The sequence below is a fragment of the Panulirus ornatus genome, chromosome 45, assembly GCF_036320965.1.
Source record: "Panulirus ornatus isolate Po-2019 chromosome 45, ASM3632096v1, whole genome shotgun sequence".
Classification (NCBI taxonomy): Eukaryota; Metazoa; Arthropoda; class Malacostraca; order Decapoda; family Palinuridae; genus Panulirus; species Panulirus ornatus.
In genome coordinates this window covers 5,275,017-5,302,861 of record NC_092268.1, presented here as the reverse complement: position 1 = coordinate 5,302,861, position 27,845 = coordinate 5,275,017, and the positions used below count along the sequence as shown (strand labels likewise).

At 37.6% G+C, this 27,845-nt stretch overlaps 1 protein-coding gene across 12 annotated transcripts in view; it reads right to left on the bottom strand.

The window, feature by feature from the left end:
- Nucleotides 1-9,032: 9,032 nt before the first annotated feature.
- Nucleotides 9,033-27,845, bottom strand: part of NfI (Nuclear factor I) — a 264,071-nt gene continuing 245,258 nt past the window's right edge. For 7 of the 12 annotated variants that reach the window (XM_071688065.1, XM_071688058.1, XM_071688068.1 and 4 more), the window contains 6 exons: nt 24,939-25,105; nt 22,656-22,785; nt 18,846-19,021; nt 17,463-17,600; nt 11,532-11,772; nt 9,033-9,372 (listed from right to left, as the gene is read on the bottom strand). In XM_071688065.1, the coding sequence (XP_071544166.1) occupies nt 9,203-9,372; nt 11,532-11,772; nt 17,463-17,600; nt 18,846-19,021; nt 22,656-22,785; nt 24,939-25,105 (1,022 nt within the window). In that variant the 3' untranslated portion in view covers nt 9,033-9,202. The remainder of the gene's footprint in view (nt 9,373-11,531; nt 11,773-17,462; nt 17,601-18,845; nt 19,022-22,655; nt 22,786-24,938; nt 25,106-27,845) is intronic. The other 5 variants (XM_071688069.1, XM_071688066.1, XM_071688063.1 and 2 more) reach the window with 2 other exon arrangements.

The window sequence follows — 27,845 nt, the reverse complement described above, 5'->3', positions numbered from 1 at the left end:
GGTCTTAGCACCACACTTCTGAGTCATTCACAAAGTAGGTTGACAGGAATATTGACATGAGTAAGTTTATAGCTACAAGCGCATTTGTCATGAAAATATAAATAGTTGTAGACTGGATGGCTTCAGTATTCTGAAACTATTGATATTAACTTTAGGAGAAACATGATTATGTGAACCCAAACTAGAATTTATGAAATATTAGTTACAAATAAGTCTTAGACCTTCAAGAATCTTTAGTGACTTGCACGTGTTTTTTCTTGTAATACATATTTTGTCTGGTCGCGGATAACTCTATCTGATCTAATGGCAAGTCATTAATTGCCTTTTCCAGGATTCACTTGTATTCATTTTTAGTGTAAGGACTTTTTTTTAATTTGATACAGAGGAAATACCGTCAGTATTCGACAAAAATTGGTTTTCCTGAAATTGATATTTGCATTGGAAGAAAATTTTTTTGAAAACTGCAGCATAATTAGGCAAAACCAATTTTCATGATTTATCAATGTTATAAAGCCTCATATACATTCCCTTTTAAGTGAATTTATGACTTGCACTAAAAGATTTCTGCCTTTTAGCATGAAGTTTCCCAAAATCTGTGAATGGTTGATGACTTTACTTTCACTAGAAAATGAAAACTTTGTCATTCCCCATGTGAGAAAGTCCTTGGTCTTTGAGATGGCATAGACTCACCTTTTGCACATAATGCTAACTAATTTTGCCTGGTTTTGAATGAAATCCATGGCCCCTGCACTGATTGTGGAGTGCTGCCACTATAACTAATAAATATATTTCACCTCCACAAGCAGATGGCTGGTACAACAGTATTGTTCCCAACTCAAATTCCACCTTAATCATAACCACTTCTGCTTACTCTAATATTTTTTGATTTAACTTAAATATTTTCACTTGCAGAGCCACTATAATTACGTTATAGCCCCAACACCCCATTGAGAAAGGGATCCTGGGTTTGTATTATAACGATGAAGGTTGGAGCTAACTGCTTTAAATTCAGAGGCTTACTTCCTATCTTCCTTCCAGTTAGTAGCCAAGAGGTATGTCTTAAAAGCTGTTTGGTTTGTTCACCATGTGCACGTAACAATGTAACCAGCAAACAGACAGCTGGGATACACACAAGATAAAACAAGTTTTCACTTCCCATTACAGGATTTCATAATTATTGACTAAGTAGTATTTAGAGGGTATAGTATCTTTTACTAACTTAAACTGGATGTAATTATTACCATTACAGTACTCTTCACAAACTCATCTTTTAATTATTCAACACAATAATTTACTTATAATATACTTCACTCTTACAGAACATACTTAATATTTATCTAGCAAATATTGAACTAAAGCCAACAGTTATCTCTATCAAAACTGGACAATGCTGTAACAAATGACTTTAATTTGATATATATTATTATAACGCAGTTTGTCACAATACAAACTTGTCAGTGTCAAGCAACAAGTTATCTACACAACAGAAGACTACCCATCAAGGTCAGGAAACTCATAATCAAAAATATCCTTATAGAGATATGAATGATGGATACAACAAGCAAAACTTGTGAAAGGGTTGACTAATATATATGGAACAGTTGGCGGCTTCAATCTCCTCTGTAATGCATGTTTACATTTTTCAAAATACAAAAACCCTTAAGTAGCTGCCAATTTCAACTCAAATTTCAAATATTAATCAATTAATACTTACGAGAACATTAAGCTAGTTACAGCCTGTCATTACTTTGACTTTAACATATTTTACACAGATTGGCAGAGAGGCACTCGGCCCACCAAACAGTCCCTCCCCAGTGGGCTAGTCTATAGAATTACCCTAAAGTCAACAGTAGAGGGAGAAACAGACCCACAAACAAGGATAACAGAGTAAATTCGTTACATCTTGAATTAACTAAAGAAAATAAACCTGTACATCATAATTCTTTCTATATACAGTTAACATTGCCGCATAACACCAGCGGCTAACTCAAGGTCATAAGCGATAACAAGAACAAAATATTGCCTCAGGCTAACTTTACAGTTCCTTCAAATTGCAAGGAAGACGAGCATTTTGCATTTGTAAAGTGATACTCATTCTGATAGTTTGGCTTGTGATAAGTTAGGTTTTCCATTTGTGCTGTAAAAAATAACCACTGCATTCTGCAGGCAGTACGGAAACTCATCACAGTCCAGCTTAATCTCAAAACTGGGAATCACTTGACAGATTTGGCGGACGGGCAGCATTACCAACTAACTTCTTCCTCGTGACTCCCAACAGCTGACAGCAGAATTTAGCCAATATACACCACTTTCAGAACTAAACTCTGTCATATCTACGACCAACAAAAAATTTTACACAACAAATGTATCAAGCAGGAGTTTATTTGTCCCCAGTTTTTAACATTATAAATAATGCCAAGACATTAAAAAATGTAGATTTATTTGACAATTCTGAATCATAAGATAAGCTTCTGTCAGCTGTTTGGAGCTTAACAAGAAAAAGGTGTCAGCTGTGCTACTGTAGCTAGAACCTTTCATGTTGCATAGCTAGGTACGTACTGTTTTAGGTAAAAATTAGTACGCAAAACATTTGGATGTCTACATTACAAATGGGTCTATAAATACTATAAAAACATTTCTTTCAAAAGGAGGCAACTTGCATCCCACTGTGAAGCCTTATATACAGTGCTGTTGAGCGTTATTATAACCTATTGTTTACTACTTTCCCTAATTTAACCACAGGAACACAAACACTATCAAACCTTCCCTTATTGTCCTCAAACATCAACAATAAAATACTTTTATCACTAGCTTATTATTGCTATTCTTCTATATTGGCTGGTGGTTGTGACCATTTTGATTGGCAAAGTAACAGCTACCTTGGCAAAAAATTTACATCTTTGTACCTGCCACCACACATCTAACACTGGCTAAACCAACACACACAGTCACCTATTCTGGTTATAATGTTGTCCGTTCACTTTTCTAAACCCATTCTGTGCAGGACATGGCTTTTATGGGTTTGCCCATTCCGTGCAGGACACAGCTTTTGTAGGTTTGCCCATACTGTGCAGGGTATGGCTTTTGTAATGTTAAATCTGGTGCTTTACCATAAATTGCCAAAGGCCATGGTACATTTACCCATATAATAAAAATAACTTGATCAGAATTTGCAAACAATAGCAACTTCTTTAACATCTTACAAATTTCATGATTCATTTGCAGGTCATGTCAAAATTGGAGTAAGATGTGGTAGACTGACAGATCATACATGAAGAGCAAGAGAGAATAATATAAACTCCAGAGAATCTACAATAGTGATTGTGACCTCGAAACACGGCGTGGGATATGTGGAGATTCATTGTGTAAGTATCCACTCTCCACCACCTCTTGGGACTGGCCACATTGTAAGCTAAGTTTACTTTTTTAACACCTATTTAGGTATTTCTATATTACTGGCATGAAATAAAAGCCACCATGGACCTTTAGACATGTTAGTTTGTGTGAAGGCGGAATACAGCCATTTGCACATTATAGCCACTCCCCTGCCTGAGTTTGTAACAATTTCCACAACATACAGGAGGCATCATATTTGCTTCTTGTTTTTACAACGTAGATGAGGTGCATTTCATAATTTCTAGAGGTTATTTTGACAAAATTTGGAATTTCATTTGACCACTTGGGTAGATGACAGGAATGGCAGGTGCTGCACGGAATGGGTAAGATAAGAAATAAATAATAATAATAATAATAATAATAATAATAATAATAATAATAATAATGTAGAGACAAGCTCTAGGTTTCTAACTCACTCAAAATTGTTTTCTAAGACATACTCAGCCAACAGCCACCAAGAGCTTAGGGTAATATGCATTTTATTTTTTCGTTGTAAAGTGCAGTTGTATAGAAAACTACTGCAGAACATTGGTTTTCAATTATGAAACTGAGATTCTCTGAATTGTTAAAGTAAATTAAAATTTCATTACTGCATGTACCTAAATTACAATGAGTATTTATAATTCAATAATGGACTTCATGCAGTTATGCCCAGCATCTGCAGTTCATTATTTACATACACCTTTCTGCTACAAGAGAGTGATGCTTAATTGTACAGATTTGTCACAGTATTTGTGTTTTAGGTAAGGTAATATATACTATGATGTTAAGCTTTGGCAGGGAAACCACAACCTCCAGAGTTTTGATCAGGGGTAGTTTTGTCAGAAAGTGACAATAACATAATTACAAGAGAAACAATGGTGTAAAGAGAGAACAAAATTTACATTAAGGGAAATATAATACAATATAAAACAATGGATAGCTATATAACAGGAATCAGAAAACTATATTTATCATCCTCAAGATCATAACGGTTCAACCCTTGGCCATACTGAATTCTGACAGTGGAAAGAGTAGCATCTTGTGCAACATCTGTCCAATTCATTACCAAACGCTGACGAGGAAAAACACTTTGTGAAACAAGTAAATGATGCACCACATTTGTCTGTGGAACAGTACATTGCTCTGGCAGTAAAAGAGATTTCAACACAAAATTCTGAATGGTGCAGCATATCTCTGCTCACAGCTGATTATAAAACTCTGACAGTGAAAGGGGCAGAACACAACAGCTTAATGGCCGGAAGTTTACATTATGATGGTTGCATAACTATAATGAAACCACATTCCCTATATTTTTCATAAGTTAAAGTTTCTGTGAAGAGGTAGCTTACAATTGATTAAAACTAAAGAAGAAAAAAAAATAGGGCTTGCGTTGCAAACTATGGGTGCATATTTACATATGACCAAACATTATTAGGCTTACAAACAAAATGCTTAATTTTTCTATCATGCATCTGTTAGCAAACATGATGTCCTGAAAGTTCTTGGAGAATATTGCTAGATTGCAGTTCTCATAGATACCCCTGCATAAATACAGTAAATCCCATTATAGGAGAAAAACTGTTTTTTAAGTAAAATCTTAACTGATTGTGTCAGTGTGTCTCTTGGTTTCGTATTTCAATAAAAGATTCTGTCAAAATCACAATTTTGACACTTCTTTTTCAACTACAAACTGAGGGTTTTTCCCCACTAATCTGCAATCTGAAATATGTTCCGTTATACAAAGGTTTTAGGGATGAAAAATATCATACTGTTATAAGAATAAAGTCATAAGAAGGCACAGAAATGTATAAGATTTAATACCAGTTTTCAAAGTAGCATCATCCTATATCATCTGATTTATGACCAATCACCCAGTCGGTGCATGAATAAGAAAAATAAAATTTTGGATCAGTGGTTGTTACTTTCAACATGTAATAGTGCAAAAAGTGGACAGAGAGAGAGCTGGAAGGACAGTATGAAAATAGTCACTGTGAAGTATTTGCAGCTAGTGAAAAACAGATGTGGGTGGGAAAAACCATCTGTTACAAGTTGGCTGACAGTGTGGTGGTGTATAGGATATATACGGCTATTATCTGTCTCAGACTTGTTGCAGAAAAAGTAGTTTACAGCACAACTTGAAAATCTGTGCAAAAAGTGTTCATGCCCTTCTATGGCAATGCCAAATCCTTGACCAAGAAAGCCAGTCACCACTATGTGATTATACTATTTCCAATCAAGCCAGATTAACAATCCCCATGGTCTAAATGACATGATAGAGAAGTTTGGTTGGCCATGTGATTTTTCAAATTGTTAAGCTTTAGTGTGGTGATAATCCAGTATCATTTAGATGGAGCAGCCCAAAAGGGAGAAAAATATAACAATTAACCAAGGGAGATCGTACTCATTAGTCGCAAGCGCAGGAAAAAGTCTTTTTGCTGTATGAGTTATGAAGCGAAAAAAGTTTATATGTTTAAGTACAAAGATACCTTCTGGCGTAGTGATTCTGCACGTATGTACTTCTAGAAAGTGACCATGGTCTGAATGATATTATCTATTGCCCCAAATGGGCCTGTATTTCCAAGTGAAGACTGCTGATCCAGTGCTTACAGAAATGAAGTGTAACCATGAGAATGATTAAGGTGTTTGACTTTAATACTTAACTGTCACATGGAAATTGGTATGATACTGATCAAAGCCTGGCTTGCAAACATGGAAGTCATTATGTTCTTTCCAAGCACTATCAATAGTTCAAGTATGGAAAGAGGGAGACCCTACCAAAGTTCCATGGTAACTCGATTACCAAAAATCCATATTTGTATGATAAAAAGGAAAAAATAAGTTGGTAAAGCACATTTTTCTCTTTGATGAAATACTGGCATTTCTCTGTCTATGTGACAGTGAAAAAGGCTACGGTTATGCATTTGTAAAGCATGAGCCATGTCAAATGTTTGGTCATATAATATGCCATGACTTCCTTGGAATTAAAGTAAAGAACTATAGTCCTCTATTTACACATGACAATATCTTAACCACCATCTAAATACTATAATGATGTTCTTATCCCTTAAACAGTTAGTTGGTCTTCATACATGGGATGGATATATTAACTAAACCGTACATTATTAAACTTTCTAAATATATTAGTATACAAAATTATTCTATTAGCAGATGTTATATAATGCACCATACCACCATAACCTGAATCAAAGCCTTCTTTTGAAGGTATTGAATATTATGCAATAAATGAACTCTGGGCAAGTATTTATACTTTGCCTAAGGCTCAGGAAGAGTCAACGTACATGGCAATGTGGCCAACATTACTGAGACCTCAAGATGATGTCAAAAAGTCGATACTTGCATTTTTTCTTCACAAAAACCTTATTGATGCACCATCTAAATTCAAAGATGATGCCTATTTATATTTCTCAGACCAGTCTGATAAAGTTATTGAATAATTCAGCAACTTTCTAATTTTAGTCCATTTCGCTAGTTGTGGATGCCCAGAAGATAGTAAGGATGCTTCTGTGAGAATTATCGAACAGTCTGACATTTTATAAATGATGAGAAAGGCCTCTTGTAATCTGTATAATTAAAAAAGAAGAGTAAAAATTTAAACAAGATTTCTTCAATAATCATCACAAATGCAAACCTCTCTTTTGCAAGAATCTCATGTGCTTGTGCTTACAACTACGAAGGCTACATTTCTAATTTCATGAAGCAGAAAGTATACTTGTAACACCAAATCCATAAAACTATTGTTGTTTATTACTCTGCAGATGTTTTCCAGAGAGAGCTATATGCAAAATGTTTGCCTTCAAACTTTGATACTTCAAGCATTTATTTATGCTTCACAAAATTTTGAATGTTTGCCAAAGACACTATTTACTAATTGTGGCTTTGTAAAAATTGCCTATCTATGCGCAGGAAGTCATGGTTCTACAACTCTACAATTACCTGATGTATCACAGCATGCGTACATCTAAATACTAGCAGGCATCACTCTAGGCACGGAACTAGAACACGCAGAGCTACACAACTGTGGCGGCACCCAGTGTTTGCATAATGTACAGTAACCAAGTTCTTCCTGCTAATTAAATACTCTTCTATGTAGGGAAAGGCTCAACTTCGGTGTTTGTTGCCATTATTGGACATAACACCAAATTCAAATTGCAACTTTCTTCTACATACAAGGCAGTTCATATTAGCCACATGAACTTAGTTCTAGTTTAAAATTTGTGGAACACCCCTAGCATTTTGGACATAGTTTTGGCACATGAATTTGAGCTATCCCTAACTCACAGCCAGAGTGACTAGGACGTACAACCAGTGCTCTTGGCCGTGGATAGATGCTGAAGCCTTCCTCTCACACACACTTTCTTTCCTTATCCAATACATCTATGGCACCAGAAATGAGGTTATTTACACTAATAGCACATTTACAATTCAGTATTGCTATTGTAGTTATAATCTAAAAGGCAAGGCTTCAGAGACGTTTTGTTACAAAAGTAGCTCAGGTAATGTAGGTCAAATCTTACACACTTTTCTTAATGTCATTCACCTGTACCAAGGAAACTAGATATCCTTGAAAATTCATTACTTAATATACATTAAATTGGAAAAACCATTTCTTAAGAGGGAACTGTAGTGAAAAATAGGAGTGCCTGCTTTGGAAGTAGAAATTATAAACAAAGCTTGGGGCACCTTATTCTACTACAGTGTACATTCAGCTGGCTGCCAGGGCCATGGTTACAGCCTCAACAGATGCAAGTAGCTCAAAGCCCTGGAACCTGTTAGAAACATTCCATATAGGATATAAACATGAACATCAACAAAATTTCCTCTGCATGGGATACAAGTGCCCTAATAGCCTTGAATGCATGCTGGAGATTCGGCAGACAAGCTAAGTATCCTCCATATTTAAAAAATAAACTCCTGTAACAAATCATTTCACTCCTACCAAACCAGGATCGAAGTTCATTATAAATTTTAAGTGAATGACAACTCTGCACATTACACAAATTTGTACCCCAAAGAATAACCTCCTTCTGAGTAATGAATGATTTTGTACTCCCTTGAATGACCTGAGCACAACTTCGCTCTCTAATGACCTTCTGAGCACTGTGTAACTCTGCACCCTTAGAATGACTTTCTAATACACTAACTGTGCACCTCTTGAATAAATCTCAGTTGCACACAAAGTAACTTTAAAGTCTTCAGAAAAAGGCTTTTTCTGAACACATCTGAACTTGGTCCAACTTGTATGAGCTCATAGTATAATACTTTATCTGATCCCATTTTATTTGGTTACCTAGATACAGATGTAAATAAATGGGAAGAACTTTTTTGATACTAAAAATGCACAACCATGAATTCTACTCACTTTGCAAAAAAAGCAATTAAGCACTTACTTATTGCATGTTGCTTTACTTATTGCATGTTGCTTTGCTGGCACTGTGATTCACGTAACAGATGTCTGGTGTCCACTTCAATATTTCACTTACGCTATGCTGGCTATAAAACCTAAAATCATGCATGAGCTTTGCCATGCAGATCTAGGACAAGTATGCCTGGTAAAGATGCAAGTCTACGAAGGATAAATTGAGTTAGAAAAGGGATATTATTTTTTTTTTCAAGTATTGTCCTGAATTATTTCATTTTGGTTTATATTTGGCACATAGCTTTTTGCTCAATAGTTTTGCACTTTTCAGTATTTTTTAATTCTGACATTGTCTGACATATCACCACTGCCTACCTACCACTTTATATCTGACCCAACTGTTCCTGAGATCAGAGACAACACACACCATACTACTATTTGGCCTGGTTATGAGGACTGTGTCTTGGTGGGTGTTTGAGGTGCACCTGGATGACCCCCTGGACTGGTATCTAGGGCAGTTGGTGCTGGACCAGTACCTGCCGTTGCTGCTTGTGGCCCAGTTGATGCAGCTGCTGCTGTTGCATCTCCACTGTGGACAACTGTTGTAAAGTACCGCTCTGTAAAAATGAGGTAATTTGATGTTTCAGGATTATGGATAGTGTAGTTAATGAAAAAATCCCCCCACCCTGTGACTCACTTCCATGGTTTCATCCACTGCCAAATCCACTCCCAGATATACACATTCCTTACATGCTCTATAAAAACTTTTCACTGCTTCTAGCAACTTGCCTCCCACACCATATATTCTTAATACCTTCCACAGAGCATCTCTATCATATGCCTTCTCCTGATCCATAAATGCTACATACAAATCCATTTGTTTTTCTAAGTATTTCTCACATACATTCTTCAAAGCAAACACCTGATCCACACATCCTCTACCACTTCTGAAACGAAACTGCTCTTCCCCAATTTGATGCTCTGTACATGCCTTCACCCTCTCAATCAATACCCTCCCATGTAATTTCCCACAAATACTCAACAAACTTATACCTCTGTAATTTGAACACTCACCCTTATCCCCTTTGCCTTTGTACAATGGCACTATGCATGCATTCCACCAATCCTCAGGCACCTCACCATGAGCCATACATACATTAAATATCCTTACCAATCAGTCAACAACAGTCACCCCCTTATTTAATAAATTCCACTGCAATACCACCCAAATCATTCTCCCTTCGCCTAGGGAAAAAGAATACTTCCCACATATACCCTGCATGTCGTAGGTGACTAAAAGGGGAGGGAGCGGGTGGATGGAAATCCTCCCTTTTCTTTTTTTTTTAATTTTCCAAAAGAAGGAACAGAGAAGGGGGCCAGGTGAGGATACTCCCTCCTCTGTTCTTAACGCTACCTCGCTAACGCGGGAAATGGGGAATAGTATGAAAGAAAAGATATATAGTATTAATGAGATGGTCATGATTAGGGCTAAGGTTGCATGTGCCATCTCATGGGTCCCATGTATCGAACTTTATCACACAGCATTTTGAACTATGTATGCTGTTCATTTTTCTGTTTATTCTGTTCATGCACTCCTCTTATACTATAGAATTCATTTTTTTTTCTAACTACAATTTAACTTTCTCATTCCACCACTCTGCCAATTCTTGTACATCCACGTCACTTTTCATATCCCACGTACTTCACTTGCACACTTAAGCATTACTTCCCTAAATACCTTACATTCCACAAGTTAAGCTCACTCTAACCTGATGTCATTCTTCTTTCATTCTCTCTCTCTATTTCTCTACATGGGCCACTTTTCCAAGGTCATTCATCTTCACTGTATTTCATTTTCTCTTTTCCTTAACCCATATAAAGTGCCATAAAGTACTTTTTCCCCCGTCATAATCAAGAACATGAAGATAACAGCGATTCAACGAATTTCAAACCTAGTATTCCTGAGGTGCACCATACCAAGAATGAAATCTCTCAGTTTGGAATGAACTTTGTCAGAGGGTTAATGATAAAGCATATCCATATCTATCTATATCTCTAACTTTTTCATAACTTCAACTCCCTCAAGGGGGTGGCCACAGCAATAAAATCTCCATGACTAGTGAACTCCAGTGCCGCTTCTTAGCATGTAGTACCTCACAATTAACAGGCCACTGGCAGAGGGTAACTCTAGCACAGTTTGCAGTGGCCTAATGTTCCCACCAACTATTATCTAATGTGTCAACCTAATGTTTTGGCCTACTACTTGTACCTAATGCTCCAACCTAATACTACTACCTAAAGTTTCTATCTATTGCTCTTAACATTTTACCAAAAGGAAGGGCTAATGCATAGCTCTCACAGCAAAAAATCTTGAGTTAGGAAGAACTTGTTTGAGTTGTGTTTGTCTAGGATTGCATGTTTGTGGACAGAATACAAGCAGTCCACATGTGGGTTAGACAGAAAGAAAAGACAGCTACCTGGGTCAAAGGAAAGCAACTTGACAACCATGGATGTGCTGGCTCACTATGCAGCCCTCACTGACCCACCCAATTCCCAGGAGGGTAGTACCGGTAACATACCTCCCTAGTCACTAGCTGCATACCAACCACTACCTTCTATCCATATCTCTATACACAAGTTATACATTCATTCTTCTATTAGTACTTTTGCTTTAAAGGCAGTAAATTGCCATCATTCATATCAACAAACTGTTTAGTAACTTCGTGACTTATTGCTTATAAATAAGTAACGTACTGCTTATAAATGAGTAACGTACCATCCTCAATGAGCTGAGCCGAGGTAGCATCAGCTGGTAATGTGGGCATCAAAGTGGACATGGTTGTGTAATCCATATTTTCATCTAAATTGATGAAGGGAGTATTCCATCGCGGTACAGGGGGCGTCGATCGAGGTGTGGTGCGAGGAGTAGTGCCGGGAGATGTGAACAAGCTCATGCTTGTAGGGGAAATAACTCCAGACATGGCACTTACAGGGCTCATACTGGAGTAAGTAAACAGCTGTAAAGAGATAGTACCATCATTTTTAAAAAATTTCATATTTATAAAAAGTAATTAGCTTCAGTTTAATACCATTTAGCAGAAGGATTTGATAAAAATCAGTTAGTTTCATCCTTAAACTAAAGCTATAAAGTTCTCCATTAATCAAGTACCTCTAATAAATATATGGTATTGCCTTGTTGTATCACAGAACTAGCTGACCTTATGAAGCTTTTCAGTTTCTACAATTTCCATTAAAACATTTTTTTAGTGAAAAAAATACTTATGTACAGCCACAGAAACCTGCCAATATGGTATATATGTTCTGTATAAGAGGATGAAGGGATGACAGTATAACAGACCTGCGTGGTCAGTGTGTGCCTGGCTGAGCTTGGTTTCATCAGACTTGTAGTATAAGTTTACCAATCATTAAGAAAGACATGGAAAGGTGTTCTAGTGCAATATTGAGAGCTGATGCATTAATCTCTTGTGCAAGACATTCTATTTCAAAAATTCACAGAAGTACATACAAAATAAACTGGTTTAAATTTACACAAGAAAACTAAACCTCACCACCTGACAGCAAGCATCATGCTCAGTATAAAAAGCTCATTACTGTAACATAAGGTTTATCTAAGCAAGATTATGGTTAACACAAACCAAACTGCATGCAGTTGAGTCAACTAAAGCAATGCCAACACCAAAACCTGTATTCATACATTATCCTTGTACATACCTCTTTATATTGCTCTCCTAACTTCAATACATGCTATTGGGGAAAATATGGAAATCTGAAGACAATATTGTAATAGAAGTGGCAGAGTACTCAAGTGAGACAAAAAGAATTCTGTGAATGAAGACGATATGATTGACTCATCCCAATCTCAAAGAACTGATCCAAGCCAATGTCAGATTCACTGTTAAACTTAACTGTAGCTAAGCATCCACATTTCATATAAACTTTTTCCTGCCCACTGATGGATCCTTTCCTGAAAATGTATGTGCCTCTTAGTGTTGTATTCACTAATTCAAGCCCAACATATTGTTAAAGAAAAGAGAAAATAATCATGTCTTTGTTCCTATACTTAAGAGCAGTTGTACTGTAACGTACAGCAAATTTCAATATTTTGACTGAAGTCTTCTCTTTATTTACTAGGTATTACATCAGCCCAAAGTCCTCCCACAGGAAGACTCCTGTAATTGCCTCACTGCAAGTTGATGAAAGTTTATCATTTCTTATGTTACATCATCTACACCACAATGATAAACTAATCCTTATTATTGTGTTGTTCACACTTGTGCTGAGGTATTCATCAGCTAAGTTTTACTGACACCTATTATGGAAAAAATGGTTGTTAACCAGACTCCACCTGCCTATGTTAACATTAAACCAAGAGTAAAAAGCCACCTTCAGCAAAGAATACCTTCATCTGTTGACAAGAGGGAGCAGAATTAAAGAATTTCTCACTCCAAAGGAGTCATATTTCCTTGCAACTAAAAGTTGTGAAACCTTGAAGGTGCAAGAGTCCCTACATCAAAAGAGGTCCTCGAGTTTCAATATAACAATAATGATAATTATATTACTAATAATAATAACAAACAAAGAAGAGGTAAGAATTCATTCCTATGTAAGGTGGAAGATTTTTCAGATATTTACAAAGTCTTTCTCATCGAATCAAACCAAATGCAGATAATCAAATAAAACTGTCCAGTGAAAAAATCTGCAATTCACGAAAAACCTAGATAAAGACTAGGATATAAAGTATATTTTCTTTAAACAATATCCATTTTACCATCTACCACATTAATAATCAAATACCATACAACAATGTCTACTTCCAATTATGTACCACTGTTTAACTCGCCTAAGAATTTGCATACTTAATAATTTTTCCATTATTTTACATCGTATATTTACATTTCAACGTTAGGAAGACCCTCTTCCAGGTGGAATAGGTTATGTAAGAAACAGTGTAAATGATGGGGTACTGTAGAAAGTTGAATATATCTGATAAAGGAGAGAAAGTTCATGAAAAGAAGGAAAAATGCAAGTTAAATGAAAATGCCATGTGGAGGACTTTCTGCAAGAGGATAGAGATGAGGGTATGAATGATTTTAAGAAAAAGAGTAATGGAAGTACCAGAAGGACACTGTACAGAGGACACCCCAACATGAATGCAAGAACTCTTACCAATAAAGCCATTAATGCTAAACAGCATGCCAAAAACTTTTAAGCAATAAAAATCTAACAGAGTAAAAGAATCAATATATTTTAAAACACTTATGTATCAAGAGTTATTTTTTCCTATATTTGAAATTATTCTTCCTACATCCAAACTTTGTTCCTGATTTATAAATATGGTACATGTCATCCTTCCAAGGCAAAAACACTTACCTTGTACATATGAGCTCTGGTCTTTGGTGCCATGACATTACTTCTCAAGTTCAGAAACAGAAGGGTTGTTTAGAAGTGGACCTAGGTGATATATGTTAACCCCAACTCATAAGACTTACCTTGATACAAAAATGTTCCTTTTGCAGGGATATCCTCTTGACAAGTGAAGCTTAATTACGACATTAAAGAAGGCCAAAACATTTAATGATTCCCCCCAAAAATTGGACTTATATGACTGTTTAACACAGTAAGTTACTCAAAAGACCTAATATGTTTTACATGCAAAATGTAATTTACAGGATTCTGTAATACCATCACCGTGTTAGGCTCAAGATCTCTAACTGGGGGTTAAAGTATTAAGACTAAGACTCCAAAACGAATGCATCTACTGGTAGCTAGTGTAACCTGTCACACCAGGGTAATTCTACCTAGTGAAATTGGTATTACCCCAATACCTTTTAGTACAACACAGAACTCTATATGCTAATCTATCTATCTATATCTCTGATGCCTGTTCCCTCCTGAAATTGCTTCAAGGGGTTTCCCATGGACTCCAGTGCCACTTCTTAGCCTTTAATGCCTCACTCTTAACATGATACTGGCAGAGGGCAAATCTAGTGCATTGTTTGCAGATATCATTCTTAACATTCCTACTGACTGCTTCTACCTAATGTTCCATACTACTACTACTATCAAATGCTCCTACCTACTACTTCTACCAAATGGTCTTGTCTAAATGCTCCTACCAACTACTTCCATATACTGGTCCCACTATTTTGCCAAAAGGCAGGGCTACAAATGTTGCTCACCACAGGAAAATCTAGAGTTATGAACAGAGTGAATTGGAATGATGCAGAAGTTTGTGAATGAGTTTGGTAAAGTGTGTGAAAGAAGAAAGTTGAGAGGAAATGTGAATAAGGGCGAGAAAGGTTATTAGGTTCAGTAGGGTTGAGGGACAAGTTAACTGGGAGGTAAGGTTGAATGGAGAAAAGCTGGAGGAAGTGAAGAGTTTTAGTTGCCTGGGAGTGGACTTAGCAGCGGATGGAACCAAGGAAGCGGAAGTGTCACAGGGTGGGGGAGGGGACGAAGGTTCTGGGAGCACTGAAGAATATGTGGAAGGCAAGAACATTATCTTGGAGAGCAAAAATGGGTATGTGTGAAGGTATAGTGGTTCCAACAATGTTATATGGTTGTGATAGGTTTGTGAGGAGGGTGGATGTGTTGGAAATGAAATGTTTGAGGACATATGTGATGTGAGGTGGTTTGATCAAGTAAGTAATGAAAGGGTAAGAGAGATGTGTGGTAATAAAAAGAGTGTGGTTGAGAAAGCAGAAGAGGGTGTGTTGAAATGGTTTGGAAACAAGGAGAGAATAAATGAGGAAAGATTGACAAAGAGGATATATGTCAGAGGTGGAGGGAAGAAGAGTGGGAGACCAAATTGGAGGTGGAGTGAAAAAGATTTTGAGCAATCGGGGCCTGAACATACAGGAGGGTGAAAGGCACGCAAATAATAGAGTGAATTGGAACGATGTGGTATACTGGGGTTGACATGCTGTCAAGGATTGAACCAGGGCATGTGAAGCATCTGGGGTAAACCATGGAAAGTTCTGTGGGGCCTGGATGTGGAAAGGGAGCTGTGTTTCGGTGCTTTACACCAGCTAGAGACTGAGTGTGAATAAATGTGGCCTTTTTTTCTTTTCCTAATGCTACCTCGCATGCGCGGTAGCACTAGGGGGAAGGGGATGCTATTTCATGTGTGGTGGGGTGGCAACAGGAATGGATGAAGGCTGCAAGTATGAATATGTACACGTGTACATTTTCCAAAAGACGGAACAGAGAAGGGGGCCAGGTGAGGATATTCCCTCAAAGGCCCAGTTCTCTGTTCTTAACGCTACCTTGCTATCGTGGGAAATGGCGAATAGTATGAAAGAAAGAATATATGTCTGTATGTGTAGGTATGTATATACATGTGTATGTGGGTGGGTTGGGCCATTCTTTCGTCTGTCTCACTGCGTTACCTCGTTAACGCGGGAGACAGCGATTAAGTAAAATAAAAAATGAAATATATATATGTTTGTGTGTGTGTGCACGAGTGGAGATTTAAAAAAAAAAAAAAAAGAAGTATTGTTGGAAAAGCAAAAGATAATCCAAAACTTTTCCGAGAGTTCACTCGGTTAAAGAGCAACTAATCAGACGAAGGTATTTCAAAAGGAGGGATTCTTGAATCATTTTTTATAACAAAGCTCTTTTCAGCAGAGCTAATGGAAAACAATTCTCAAATTTTCTGGGTCTCTTATGGTATTCAAGGTATCAGATTGAATAGTAAAGGCCTGAATATAACATCCAAACAGTGACAAAGAGCCTTACTAAAGACCAGTGGATTTCCAATACTATGTAGCCATGACATCATGCAATATATAATACTCTAATTCAAACCTAATAGATTTTCAGTATGTTCAAACCTGGTGAAAGCTTTCTGCTCTTGGTTATCATCCACCTGGCCAAACTGAAACAGTATCACCTAACCCAGTTACAGACTGTTTATCCCTAAGATTGTACTGCATTTCTATTCATGTATGTAAGCAAAGAATTTTCAGTGGTACAGATCCACCACAAAATGCACATCTAACTCTCTACCAATCTATTAGTTCCCAATTACATAATTGCTAGCAAGGTAAGAATGGAGTTGACTGCTAATTGGAGAAAGGTATGATACAGCCAAGAGATGCTACAAACTTTACCATACAACAAAAACTGTTCAGGGTCTTCTGTCAGTTCCACCAACAGGTGTTTCAGTTGATGTGCAGTGCATTTCTTTTTCTACTGATTCATTCCTATTCAATCATATTCTGTTGCTTCATAAGTTTTGAAATATTAAGTTATCTGTAGCTAAATGAGAAAACTCTACAGTTAGGCTGATCTGGACAAGTTTAATGTACACTTTAAAATCTACAACCTGCTTACCTGGTCTAAAGCAAATAAAACTTTCAAAGTAAAAGTTCCTTAACTCATTGCATGTGCATTAACTGTTGCAAAATATGGAAGGACTAGTATATTCTGTATTCTTCTACAGTACTTTGTAACTGTTTCATCAGTCCCATATTTGATGTAATCTAGCCATGCACTAACTCATTTTTATTTCGGTCTTACACTGTTCACCCTGTGAAGAAGCTAATGCTCATACCATACTCTGCCATGCTGTGATCAAGGCTAACTCCTCATAGTATGTTAATCCTATTCAATATGACAGTTGTCACTATCATATAGATCTGCTGTCCATCATGCCTACACTTATGAACATCAAGCCAAGACCCACCTGCCCGTGCTGATGGTGGTGGTGGTGGTGGTGTGAGGAGTGAGAGGGGGGATCATGGCGGCTGGTGATGGCTAGCCGCAGTGGACCGTCCTGTCGATACATACGCACACCTCCAAAGCTAGCGTCACACACAAACATCTATGGGGACCGCCCATCAGTTATTTGAAATCAATTAAAAATAATGTTTCACTATATGCTCTGCTTGGACAACTAAACACTATCATTCATTAAAAGCTCTGAGGGTTACAGAAGATAAATGAAATCCAGTACATAAGCCTATGAAGCATAAAGCAGTGGCTTATATACTTCATTTAAGTTGAAAACATTGAAAATTTATTTATTAACAAATAATAACAAACTGCTGATAACTAATGGACGGTCCAAAAAGACTTCATGCTGAAGGCACACAGCAATATCTAGTCTAGGGTGAATGCACATTTTCAAACAAAAAGTTACCAAATATTAAAAATCATAGCTGGGCATAATAAATAAATAGAAATAATTTTTCCATAAGGCATCTGAAATGTAGTTCTTACTGTTACCCAAACCATGACAATCATCCAAAGGCAATTTGCTGCATCAGACACAAGAGCATTTCCAGGCAAGTTTGTTTTCACATTACCTTGTATTATAAGGTGAGTGGGGAAAACAAAAACTAATACAAATAGTTGCTACACAAAGAACTTCTGCCAAACTTTTCTTGGTACGAACTTAAGTTTTTATCAGTTATGCTTTATTACATACATAAATAAGTTGCAGTTCAAAATGGATTTTCTTGAAATTCACAAAAAATGCAATAATATTTACCTGATATAAAAAACTTATTGTCTTTTGTTCTACAGCACTCTTCAAGATTAAAAAACTTAGTATACTTACTATGCAACAAATTGATAAACTTAGCCTCAATTCCACCAAGAAAAGTAATAAATGTTCTCTGCATAAGAAATCATTAGTGTCTGAATAAAGGAACAGTGTATCTCCCATTCTTAAAAGCAGTGTATAATACTGTTGAACAAGCAATCCATGGATGTCTGTGTACTCATTAATACACCCTTAATTATCTTTGGCCTCAGTAAAGTGAAATCATGATGCAACAAGGCAACAAAGTAAATAAAAATCAGAACAAGTGGGTACTGATGCTTATTGGAGCAAGGTAGAAAATCTTGAACTGACGACCTAAATTTCAACAAGGTAAACTAATTTACTGATTTTCCAAACTTAACTGCATATGCTCTAAAGTATCATCAGTAGAGTAATGCTTTACATAAGCAAAAAAGGATGCTCAGTAATTTTGTTCTGAATTTACTTAGAAACAAATACAGCAACCACATAAAACACAGAATTAAAAGGAAATTCAAACGTGTCTTTAGAGCCTCTCAGTACCTGTGAAACTGGTGGTGCTGATGTGGCTGGGGGTGGTGGACTAAGGCCATCATCCCTACGGTCAGGAGGTGACACATCAGGCAGAATAGAGCTACCATTATCCCCACTACTGCCGGCAGCTGAATGTGGTGGTGAAACTGGACCTGGTGAGACACTACCACTGTGTGCCAAGTCAGCTGAGGGGAAAAAATGGCATATTAATCATATTAAAACATTTTTTCCCTACCTGTTCCCCACCTCATTGAGGAAGCTTCAAGAGCAGAAAACTGAGCCCTTGAGGAAATATCCAACTCATCTGTTCCTAATTTTCAAAATGAACAATACTGAAGATTTCATTCCCCTTTCTCCTGCCTGTCTTAAGTCACCTTTTCCATCATGCAGGAGATAGAGTATGTGGGTGGTACTCTGGGGGGAAAAAAAAAAAGTCATACCTAGACAGTAAAAACTAAGTTTCCTTTATGCTTCTTGACAAGATTTCTTTCCCAAGATAATGCCCAAAAAGAACTAAACAAGCAGGATAGTAACGATTGAAAAGTGGTGTGTATGTAATGACAACTAATGGTAGTTGCTATATGAACTAAATTCTAAAATCAAAGTACTCATCTGCCCCTGTATTGCATACACAATTCACTAATACTGGGTCTGTTATGGTGGAAACCTGAAACTTGTTCTTAAGAAACCTTGACATATCACCTAGAAATAGGGGCAGGAAGAAGGAATGGCCCTGCCAGAGGACAGGTGTCAGTGTTGCACAGAAGGAAAGTTTGAAAGCTTTAAACTGATTTTCTCAATTTAAAATTCATATAGTCATAAGACTGATGCCTTGCATTATATAAGTCTGATATCAATACACAGTGTCTGAAAAAAAAAGAAAAAAAAAAAAAAAAATCCCACCCCAATGTTTTCAAAGGCAACATTCAGCTAAGATTCATTGTGGATACAAGCATATCACGTTCTTAGGTTGAAATTGTTATACATATGGTTGCTGAGACCAGCGTTTCTAATGGTGTGAGCAACAGCAACTTGCCTACGTGTGCCTCAGGCTACCTTCAGGAAAGGATGTTCTTTCTGGGTAACGTTTCATCTTGGGAATTTCACTCCTGGCTGCTGTATTTTCCCATCTGTGTTCAAGATGGTTGGCTCTTACCTTTCTGAGGAGGTAAAAGCCTGAATTCTTGCCTGGTAGTAAGAAAAAAGGGTACATGTGCGATCTCTATGCGCCCTGGACGCTTAGAATGCATGATCCGGCAGCTGCTTCCTGCTGCACTTCATCAGTGCCTCACTTCATCCAGGAGATCAAGACCCTATGGACCCAAAATATGGACCTAAAATACTTCAGGTACCATACCACTTCCATGCCTCCACGTCTGCAGGTGGTAATCAGGGCCAAAGGAGAGGTGTCAAGAGTTCTAAAATGTAAGTGTGACATCGCCTTTGAAAATGTATGGGGAGGCAGACAAAGTTTTTCACAGATACTTTATCAACAGAACCTTTAACAATGCACTGGGGTATATTAACTAGAAAGAAATATCTGATATGTAAATAAAGAAAAGGGTACTTACCTTCAAAGCAACAGCATTACTACAACACTTATGTTGTAGTAATACACGCGTATGTCATTGCCTAGTTATACAGAACAGGGAGAGAGTTTTCACTCATACAACCGTGGGGCCCCGATCTCATTACCTTTACCATCAGCTTTCAAAATTCTTTGTTCTGCCAGAATTCACCATTGCAACACTTAGTCTGTTCCAATTATCCACTAACCTACTAATGACAAGCTGATTTTGAAACTTGAATGATGAGTGAAGTTCATCCCGTACTCTTCTCTCCTTATGTTGAGGAATTCTGTTATATTCAGCCCTTCTCTGTAGCTAGGTTCCCTAAATTGTGGTAACACTTTTGTTGATCTCCCATGGACTCTCTCATGTAGACCTTTGTACTTCTTTGAAGTGTGGTAACCTGATCTTGGAAGCATATTCCAGTTTAGGTGTCATGTACCAGAGCAAACAGCTTGCAACAAATTTCATTATAACTCAACTCTAGTCTTATATCTGCCTCCCAAGCACTTCAGTAATCTCTATTCAGAGATCTGCCCATACCCAACAGAAAGAACAGTGACAAACAAATACAGTGAAATAACCCAGCAAGCATTATACAAATGACCTCCTAACTCGGCCTTAAAACTCCAACCCACAAAACATATGCCCATAAGAAACCGCACTCCCCAGACAAATGAGTAGTCCTGTTTACTTTTTACTTCAGCACTACAAATGGTTTCAACATATCCCATGACCCTTCATGCCCACAATGCAACTGCTGTGAAGCCACCAAGCCCTTGCTCTTTTGCACTTTCTGCAGACAGACACACAACACCTGCAGTCTTGACCAGTGGATGTGGCCAGTTTCCTGAAAGCTGCAGGAGCCTCATAAAGACAGAAGGGACTCCTGGGGCAGGAAGATAAGGTAAGGTAAGGCGATCAAGTATAAGAAAATAAATATACAAATGGTGTCCATAAAACACCTTGTTCACCTCCTCATACATTTTCAAAGGTGATGTCACACTTGCATTTAAGTACTTTGTTATCTCTCCTTTGGCAAGATGTCTGGGCATGGAACTGGTAAGGTTCCTGAAGTATCTTAGATTCAAGTTTTGGATCAACAGGGTCTTGATCTCCAGAATGAGGCGGGGCAAAAATGAGGTATTGCAGGAAGCAGCTGCCTGATCGTGTGTTCTGAGCACCCTGTGTAACTAGAAATCTCACTAAACTCACATTTTCTTGCTTCCTGGCAAGCATTCTGGCTTTCTCCTCATCAGAAAGGTGAGAGCCAACCATCCTGAAGCAAAGGTGGAAGAAATAAAGAGGCAGCCAGGAAGAGTAGAGAAAGGACATTCTCCCCTTGACATAGCCCAAAGCACACTGAAGCAGTCTGCTGGCACTCACACTGTTGGTAAACACTTGTCTCAAAAACCACGTGTATGGTAATTTCACCCTGAGAACACCATATGCTTGTAACTACAATAAACCTTAGCCACATATCGCCTTTTTGAAAGTATATGGAGAGAGAAAGAACAATGTTTTTTGCCAACACTGTATAAATATACAAAGTTGCAGGAATTCATCTGGTTGTGGTCATGCTGCCTGTGAAAAGTCACCTTCAGCAAGGTTGTATCATCAGGATGCAACCTTGTCAAAGGACTTCTAAATGCAATGGAGTCCATTCTTTCCCTGCTGCTGGCTGCAATGCAGCCTTGAAGCTGCAGGAACCCCTCATGAAGGTGTCCTTGGGGTTATATAATAATACATATGTTCATGATATCTCATTATGCCAAGAAAGGAAGGACAAGTGTCTCTCTTTCGCATGCCTGTCAGCTGGCATGTGGTCCAGTAACGCTCTCTGGCCATCTCTCCTACTCATGTGCATGCACTTGTGTATCCCTACATGTTGTAGAAGGCGACTAAAAGGGAAGGGAGCGGGGGGCTGGAAATCCTCTCCTCTCATTTTTAATTTTCCAAGAGAAGAAACAGAGAAGGGGGCAAAGTGAGGACATTCTCCCAAAGGCTCAGTCCTCTGTTCTTAACTCTTCCTCACTAACGTGGGAAATGGTGAATAGTATGAAAAAAAATTAAGAAACAAATTGCAATGTCTACTGAATGCTATGTACCATTTACCTATGATTAATTCTCAATATCATTGCACAAGAAGCCCCATCTAAATAATGAACAGCTTGACGTAATGGCACTTTATATGTAATTATAAATGGTACAATATAAGGACAATACCAATAGCATAACAAAAAATGTGTACCTGTGGATCTGATGATAGCTACCGGTCTTGCCATGGGTGGTGGTGGTGGTGGTGGAAGCATTGAACCAGTCGTGTAGTATCCTCCCTGAATTTTTGTTGGACTGCGAGCAACCCCCGGTGGAGATGCTTGCTGCATGAAGAAGTAAAACAAACATTAAATACATTCGCATGCTTATCAAAAGACGAATTTATGAAATTTATGCTTTGTTCCCGTTAACATGTGTTTGATCAATTGCATATCAGTACATCTTGACTCACACATATATTCATGGTCAGTGAGCTAAAGTGAACTGATGCATCCACTATCATACCATCTAGATGCTCACCCTGTGTGACTTTCATTCACTAAGCAAAAAATTATCTCAATTTACACCTACACCCTCACACCACAACTGCTTCCGCTACACATTCCATTAATCACTACCGTAGCTTATTCATCTGTAATACCTCTCACCTTTATTGGTTCTCTCACAGATCTGTCTACCTCTTTTGTAGTCTACCTTTTTCTATACCCTCCATCATTCAATTAGTTTTCCTTCAAACTATCTGTCAGAAATCCCACTTGGGTAAGCCAATTTAAAAGGCTTTCTGTCACGCATTTTGTGAGACTTTCTTGGTTCCATACATTTTTTCATCTCCAGTATTTAATTCTAATTCCAAGTATGTTCAATGAGATTATACAACATTACCCTCTTTACTCTGTGGTATTTTTGGATAAAAAAATTTGAATATATGGCATGGGAAAAAGCCAATAAGTGCAATTAGAAGATTTTACTTAGTAAATGGGGTATGTGAGTGAGTAAAGAGAGAGAAGGATAACTGGTTTCCAGTAAAGATGGGTCAGCATCTGGAATGTGCAATGACATCATTTCCATTAAATATGTTTATGGACAGAGTAGTCAGGAAGGTAACTTTGAGAGTTGAAGCAAGGTTTAGATGTAAAGAAGTGATGTACAACTTTTGCCTAAGTACTGGTATCAACATTTTTTGGTCAATGTGGATGATACTAACAGTGATGAATGGTTACATAAAAAAGGGGATATGAACCATTGAAATTTTTGAGTAAAAATTCAACTTTTTTGGGACGTGTGGTTTTGGTGCATTACACATGACGGGTAGAGAATGTGTGGCTCCGGAATGAACGAAGGCGAGCAAGTATGAATAAATACAATTGTATATTTATTTTATCATACTTAGTAACTGTTTTGGTAGCACCAGGAAACAGATAAAGAATGGCCCATCCACTCATATACACAAACATATACATAAATGCCCATACAAGCACATATACATATCAACATATACAGACATATGCATATATACACATGTACATATTCATTTCTGTCACTACCCCATCACACAGGAAATAGCATTGCCATTCCCTGCTTCAGTGAGGTAGCGCCATGAAAACAGACAAAAAAAGGCCACATTCATTCGCAGTCAGTCTCTAGCTGTCATGTATAATGCACCGAAATCACAGCTCCCTTTCCACATCCAGGCCCCACAGACCTTTCCATGGTTTATGACAGACGCTTCATATGCCCTGGTTCACACCATACAAACTTACAGTTTATTTTGTAATTTTCAGCATTATAATGACTGATATTCTATGCATAGGTGGTGCATAGCATGGTAAAGCTTTTCTTTCATTATGGTAGGCAAGTGTTTTACAAATAATTAAATAAAAACATATAATACACAAGGAATAGAACAAATATGAGTAAATTCTTATTAATATACATAATATCACAGAACGATTGTTTATGAACAAGTTCATGTAAAAATAAAATTAATGACCAAAAATTGCACAAATCAAAACTGCCTGTCCTTTATTTTTCAGATATTCAGTTATTCATAAAATCCTCATTCTTTGGGTTTGCTAGAGATCTTGTGTGCTGTATATAAAATAACTACATACAGGAAAATATGAAAGTTAGCATATGGAAAAGACTACTTCAAGCATGTCAAAAACCTGTACATAAAGAGTGACAAGGCATAGGCACGAAAATATTTTATGATAAAACATGTACTCCTGCAAGGGTTTTGGAATATAACCAAACGTGAACTGATTTTGGTAAATATACTGTCCCATCCAAGATTGACAAATGTTTATGAAAATACTGAATACAACATTAAAACCACTGATAACAGAGGTTACTTTTTTAATTAGATTACTAAAATATTCCCCTTATAAAGCTGAAGACATGACCCTCTCGACTGGCTTCTGTGAATAACTTCACTTTTCAATGTCTAACAGTATTGTTAAAAAGAAGCATGCCTTACCTGTGTGTGTTGTGTATTCTGAGCTTCCTGACAGACAAGTGTCACAAAGTCTGAGAATGTGTCATGACCATTTTCATGGTACTTTGTGGGTGAGGGTGGGGCTGCCTCATGGTAGTAGCTTGGTGCTGCAGCCATGACTGTACTACTTAATGACATGGGCGGCAACACTGTGGAATAACACAAGGCAGTCAAATGTGTGTGTGTGTTTGTTTACACACACACAAGCATGCAATATATATATATATATATATATATATATATATATATATATATATATATATATATATATATATATATATATATATATATATATATATATAAGCACAAAACTTCTTCCCTACCATACACATAGTCACAAACACATGGATCATAAGTACAATGCGACTACAGCATTGAAGGCAAAATGATCAAAGAGCAGAAGAGCTCAGATGGGACTATTCTAGATGTCTTAGATGCTACTGATTAAGGGGAAATCCCCATAATACCAAGTACAGAAATTACTGAAAATAGTGGCTGGGCAACAGACCCAGAAAATGATGACTGATGCAGCAGAACAGAAACTTTTAACATTGGAACAAAGGTTTCAAACAGGTTAATTCAGACTAGTTTTTTTCTCTAGCTACTCTAGGTGTTGGGGCAGTCTTGTCTTGTTGCCCAAACTATCCACACCTATTAACCCACATGCTGTCCTTTGTGATACTTTTTAAAAATTCACTTTTTTTCTTTTGTAGTGACATTTTTGTGGTGTCTTGCTTTCATACTGACTTTACTGTTAGCATCATGGCTTCTAAGGGTTAATTTTTGTCAAGAATTTGGAGGAAACTGAAATTGGATTTCTTGGAGGCTCATCAATTTAGAGTCTTTGTGAGGCTGTTAATTAAAAAATACGACTGTATGGTACAGTACATTGTAAACATTGTATTAAGTTGTGGAGATTTAAAAGTATTGTAATACAGAACTGTACAGAAGTGTAGTATGTACTACAGTATAATGGGAAAGAAATCAGCTACGCCTCCAACTCCATCACCATTAATCACTTCTACCCCCATAAGTATTACAATACTGTACAGATATTGTAAAAGTGTACTACTACTAAGAGCTCTAGTAAGTATAGAGCAGTATAGCAGTGTGGTTTCAGAAGTGGTAGAAGATGTGTGGATCAGGTGTTTGCTTTGAAGAATGTACGTGAGAAATACATAGAAAAGCAAATGGATTTGTATGTAGCATTTATGGATCTGGAGAAGGCACATGATAGAGTTGATAGAGATGCTCTGTGGAAGGTATTAAGAGTATATGGTGTGGGGGCAAGTTGTTGGAAGCAGTGAAAAGTTTTTATCGAGGATGTAAGGCTTGCGTACATGTAGGAGAGGAAAGTCATTGGTTCTCAGTGAATGTTGGTTTGTGGCAGGGGTGTGTGATGTCTCCATGGTTGTTTAATTTGTTTATGGATGGGGTTGTTTGGGAGGTGAATGCAAGAGTTTTGGAAAGAGGGGCAAGTATGCAGTCTGTTGTGGATGAGAGAGCTTGGGAAATGAGTCAGTTTTTGTTCGCTGATGATACAGCGCTGGTGGCTGATTCATGGGAGAAACTGCAGAAGCTAGTGACTGAGTTTGGTAAAGTGTGTGAAAGAAGAAAGCTGAAAGTAAATGGGAATAAGAGCAAGGTTATTAGGTACAGTAGGGTTGAGGGACAAGTTAACTGGGAGATAAGTTTGAATGGAGAAAAACTGGAGGAAGTGAAGTGTTTTAGATATCTGGGAGTGGATTTGGCAGCGTGTGGAACATGGAAGCGAATCACAGGGTGGGGGAGGGGGCAAAAGTTCTGGGAGCGTTGAAGAATGTGTGGAAGTCAAGAACATTATCTCGGAAAGCAAAAATGGGTATGTTTGAAGGAATAGTGGTTCCAACAATGTTACATGGTTGTGAGGGGTGGCTTATAGATAGAGTTGTGCGGAGGAGGGTGGATGTGCTGGAAATGAGATGTTTTGAGGACAATATGTGGTGTGAGGTGATTTGGTCGAGTAAGTAATAGGGTAAGAGAGATGTGTGGTAATAAAAAGAGTGTGGTTGAGAGAGCAGAAGAGGGTGTTTTGAAATGGTTTGGTCACATGGAGAGAATGAGGGAGGAAAGATTGACCAAGAGGATATATGTGTCAGAGGTGGAAAGATGGAGTGAAAAAGATTTTGAGTGATCGGGGCCTGAACATGAAGGAGGGTGAAAGGCGTGCAAGGAATAGAGTGAATTGGAACGATGTAGTATACCGGGGTCAATGTGCTGTCAATGGATTGAACCAGGGTGTGTGAAGCTTCTGGGGTAAACCATGGAAAGTTCTGTGGGGCCTGGATGTGGAAAGGGAGCTGTGGTTTCAGTGCATTATACATGACAGCTAGAGACTGAGTGTGAACGAATGTGGCCTTTGTTTTCTTTTCCTAGCGCCACCTTGTGCACATGCGGGGGGAGGGAGTTGTTATTTCATGTGTGGCAGGGTGGCGACGGGAATGAATGGAGGCAGACAGTATGAATTATGTACATGTGTATATATGTATATGTCTGTGTGTGTATATATATATATATATATATATATATATATATATATATATATATATATATATATGTATACATTGAGATGTATAGGTATGTATTTTTGCGTGTGTGGACGTGTATGCATATACATGTGTATGTGGGTGGGTTGGGCCATTCTTTCGTCTGTTTCCTTGCGCTACCACGCTAATGTGGGAGACAGCGACAAAGCAAAATAAATAAATAAATAATATATCAAGTGTTGGATTCTTGGATTACCGTACATACCAGTCAGTACATACACATTTACAGATAAAGTACATACAGCACATGTACTGAGTGCCCATCCCAAGTACAAATGACTTTGGACAATCATTAGATATACTG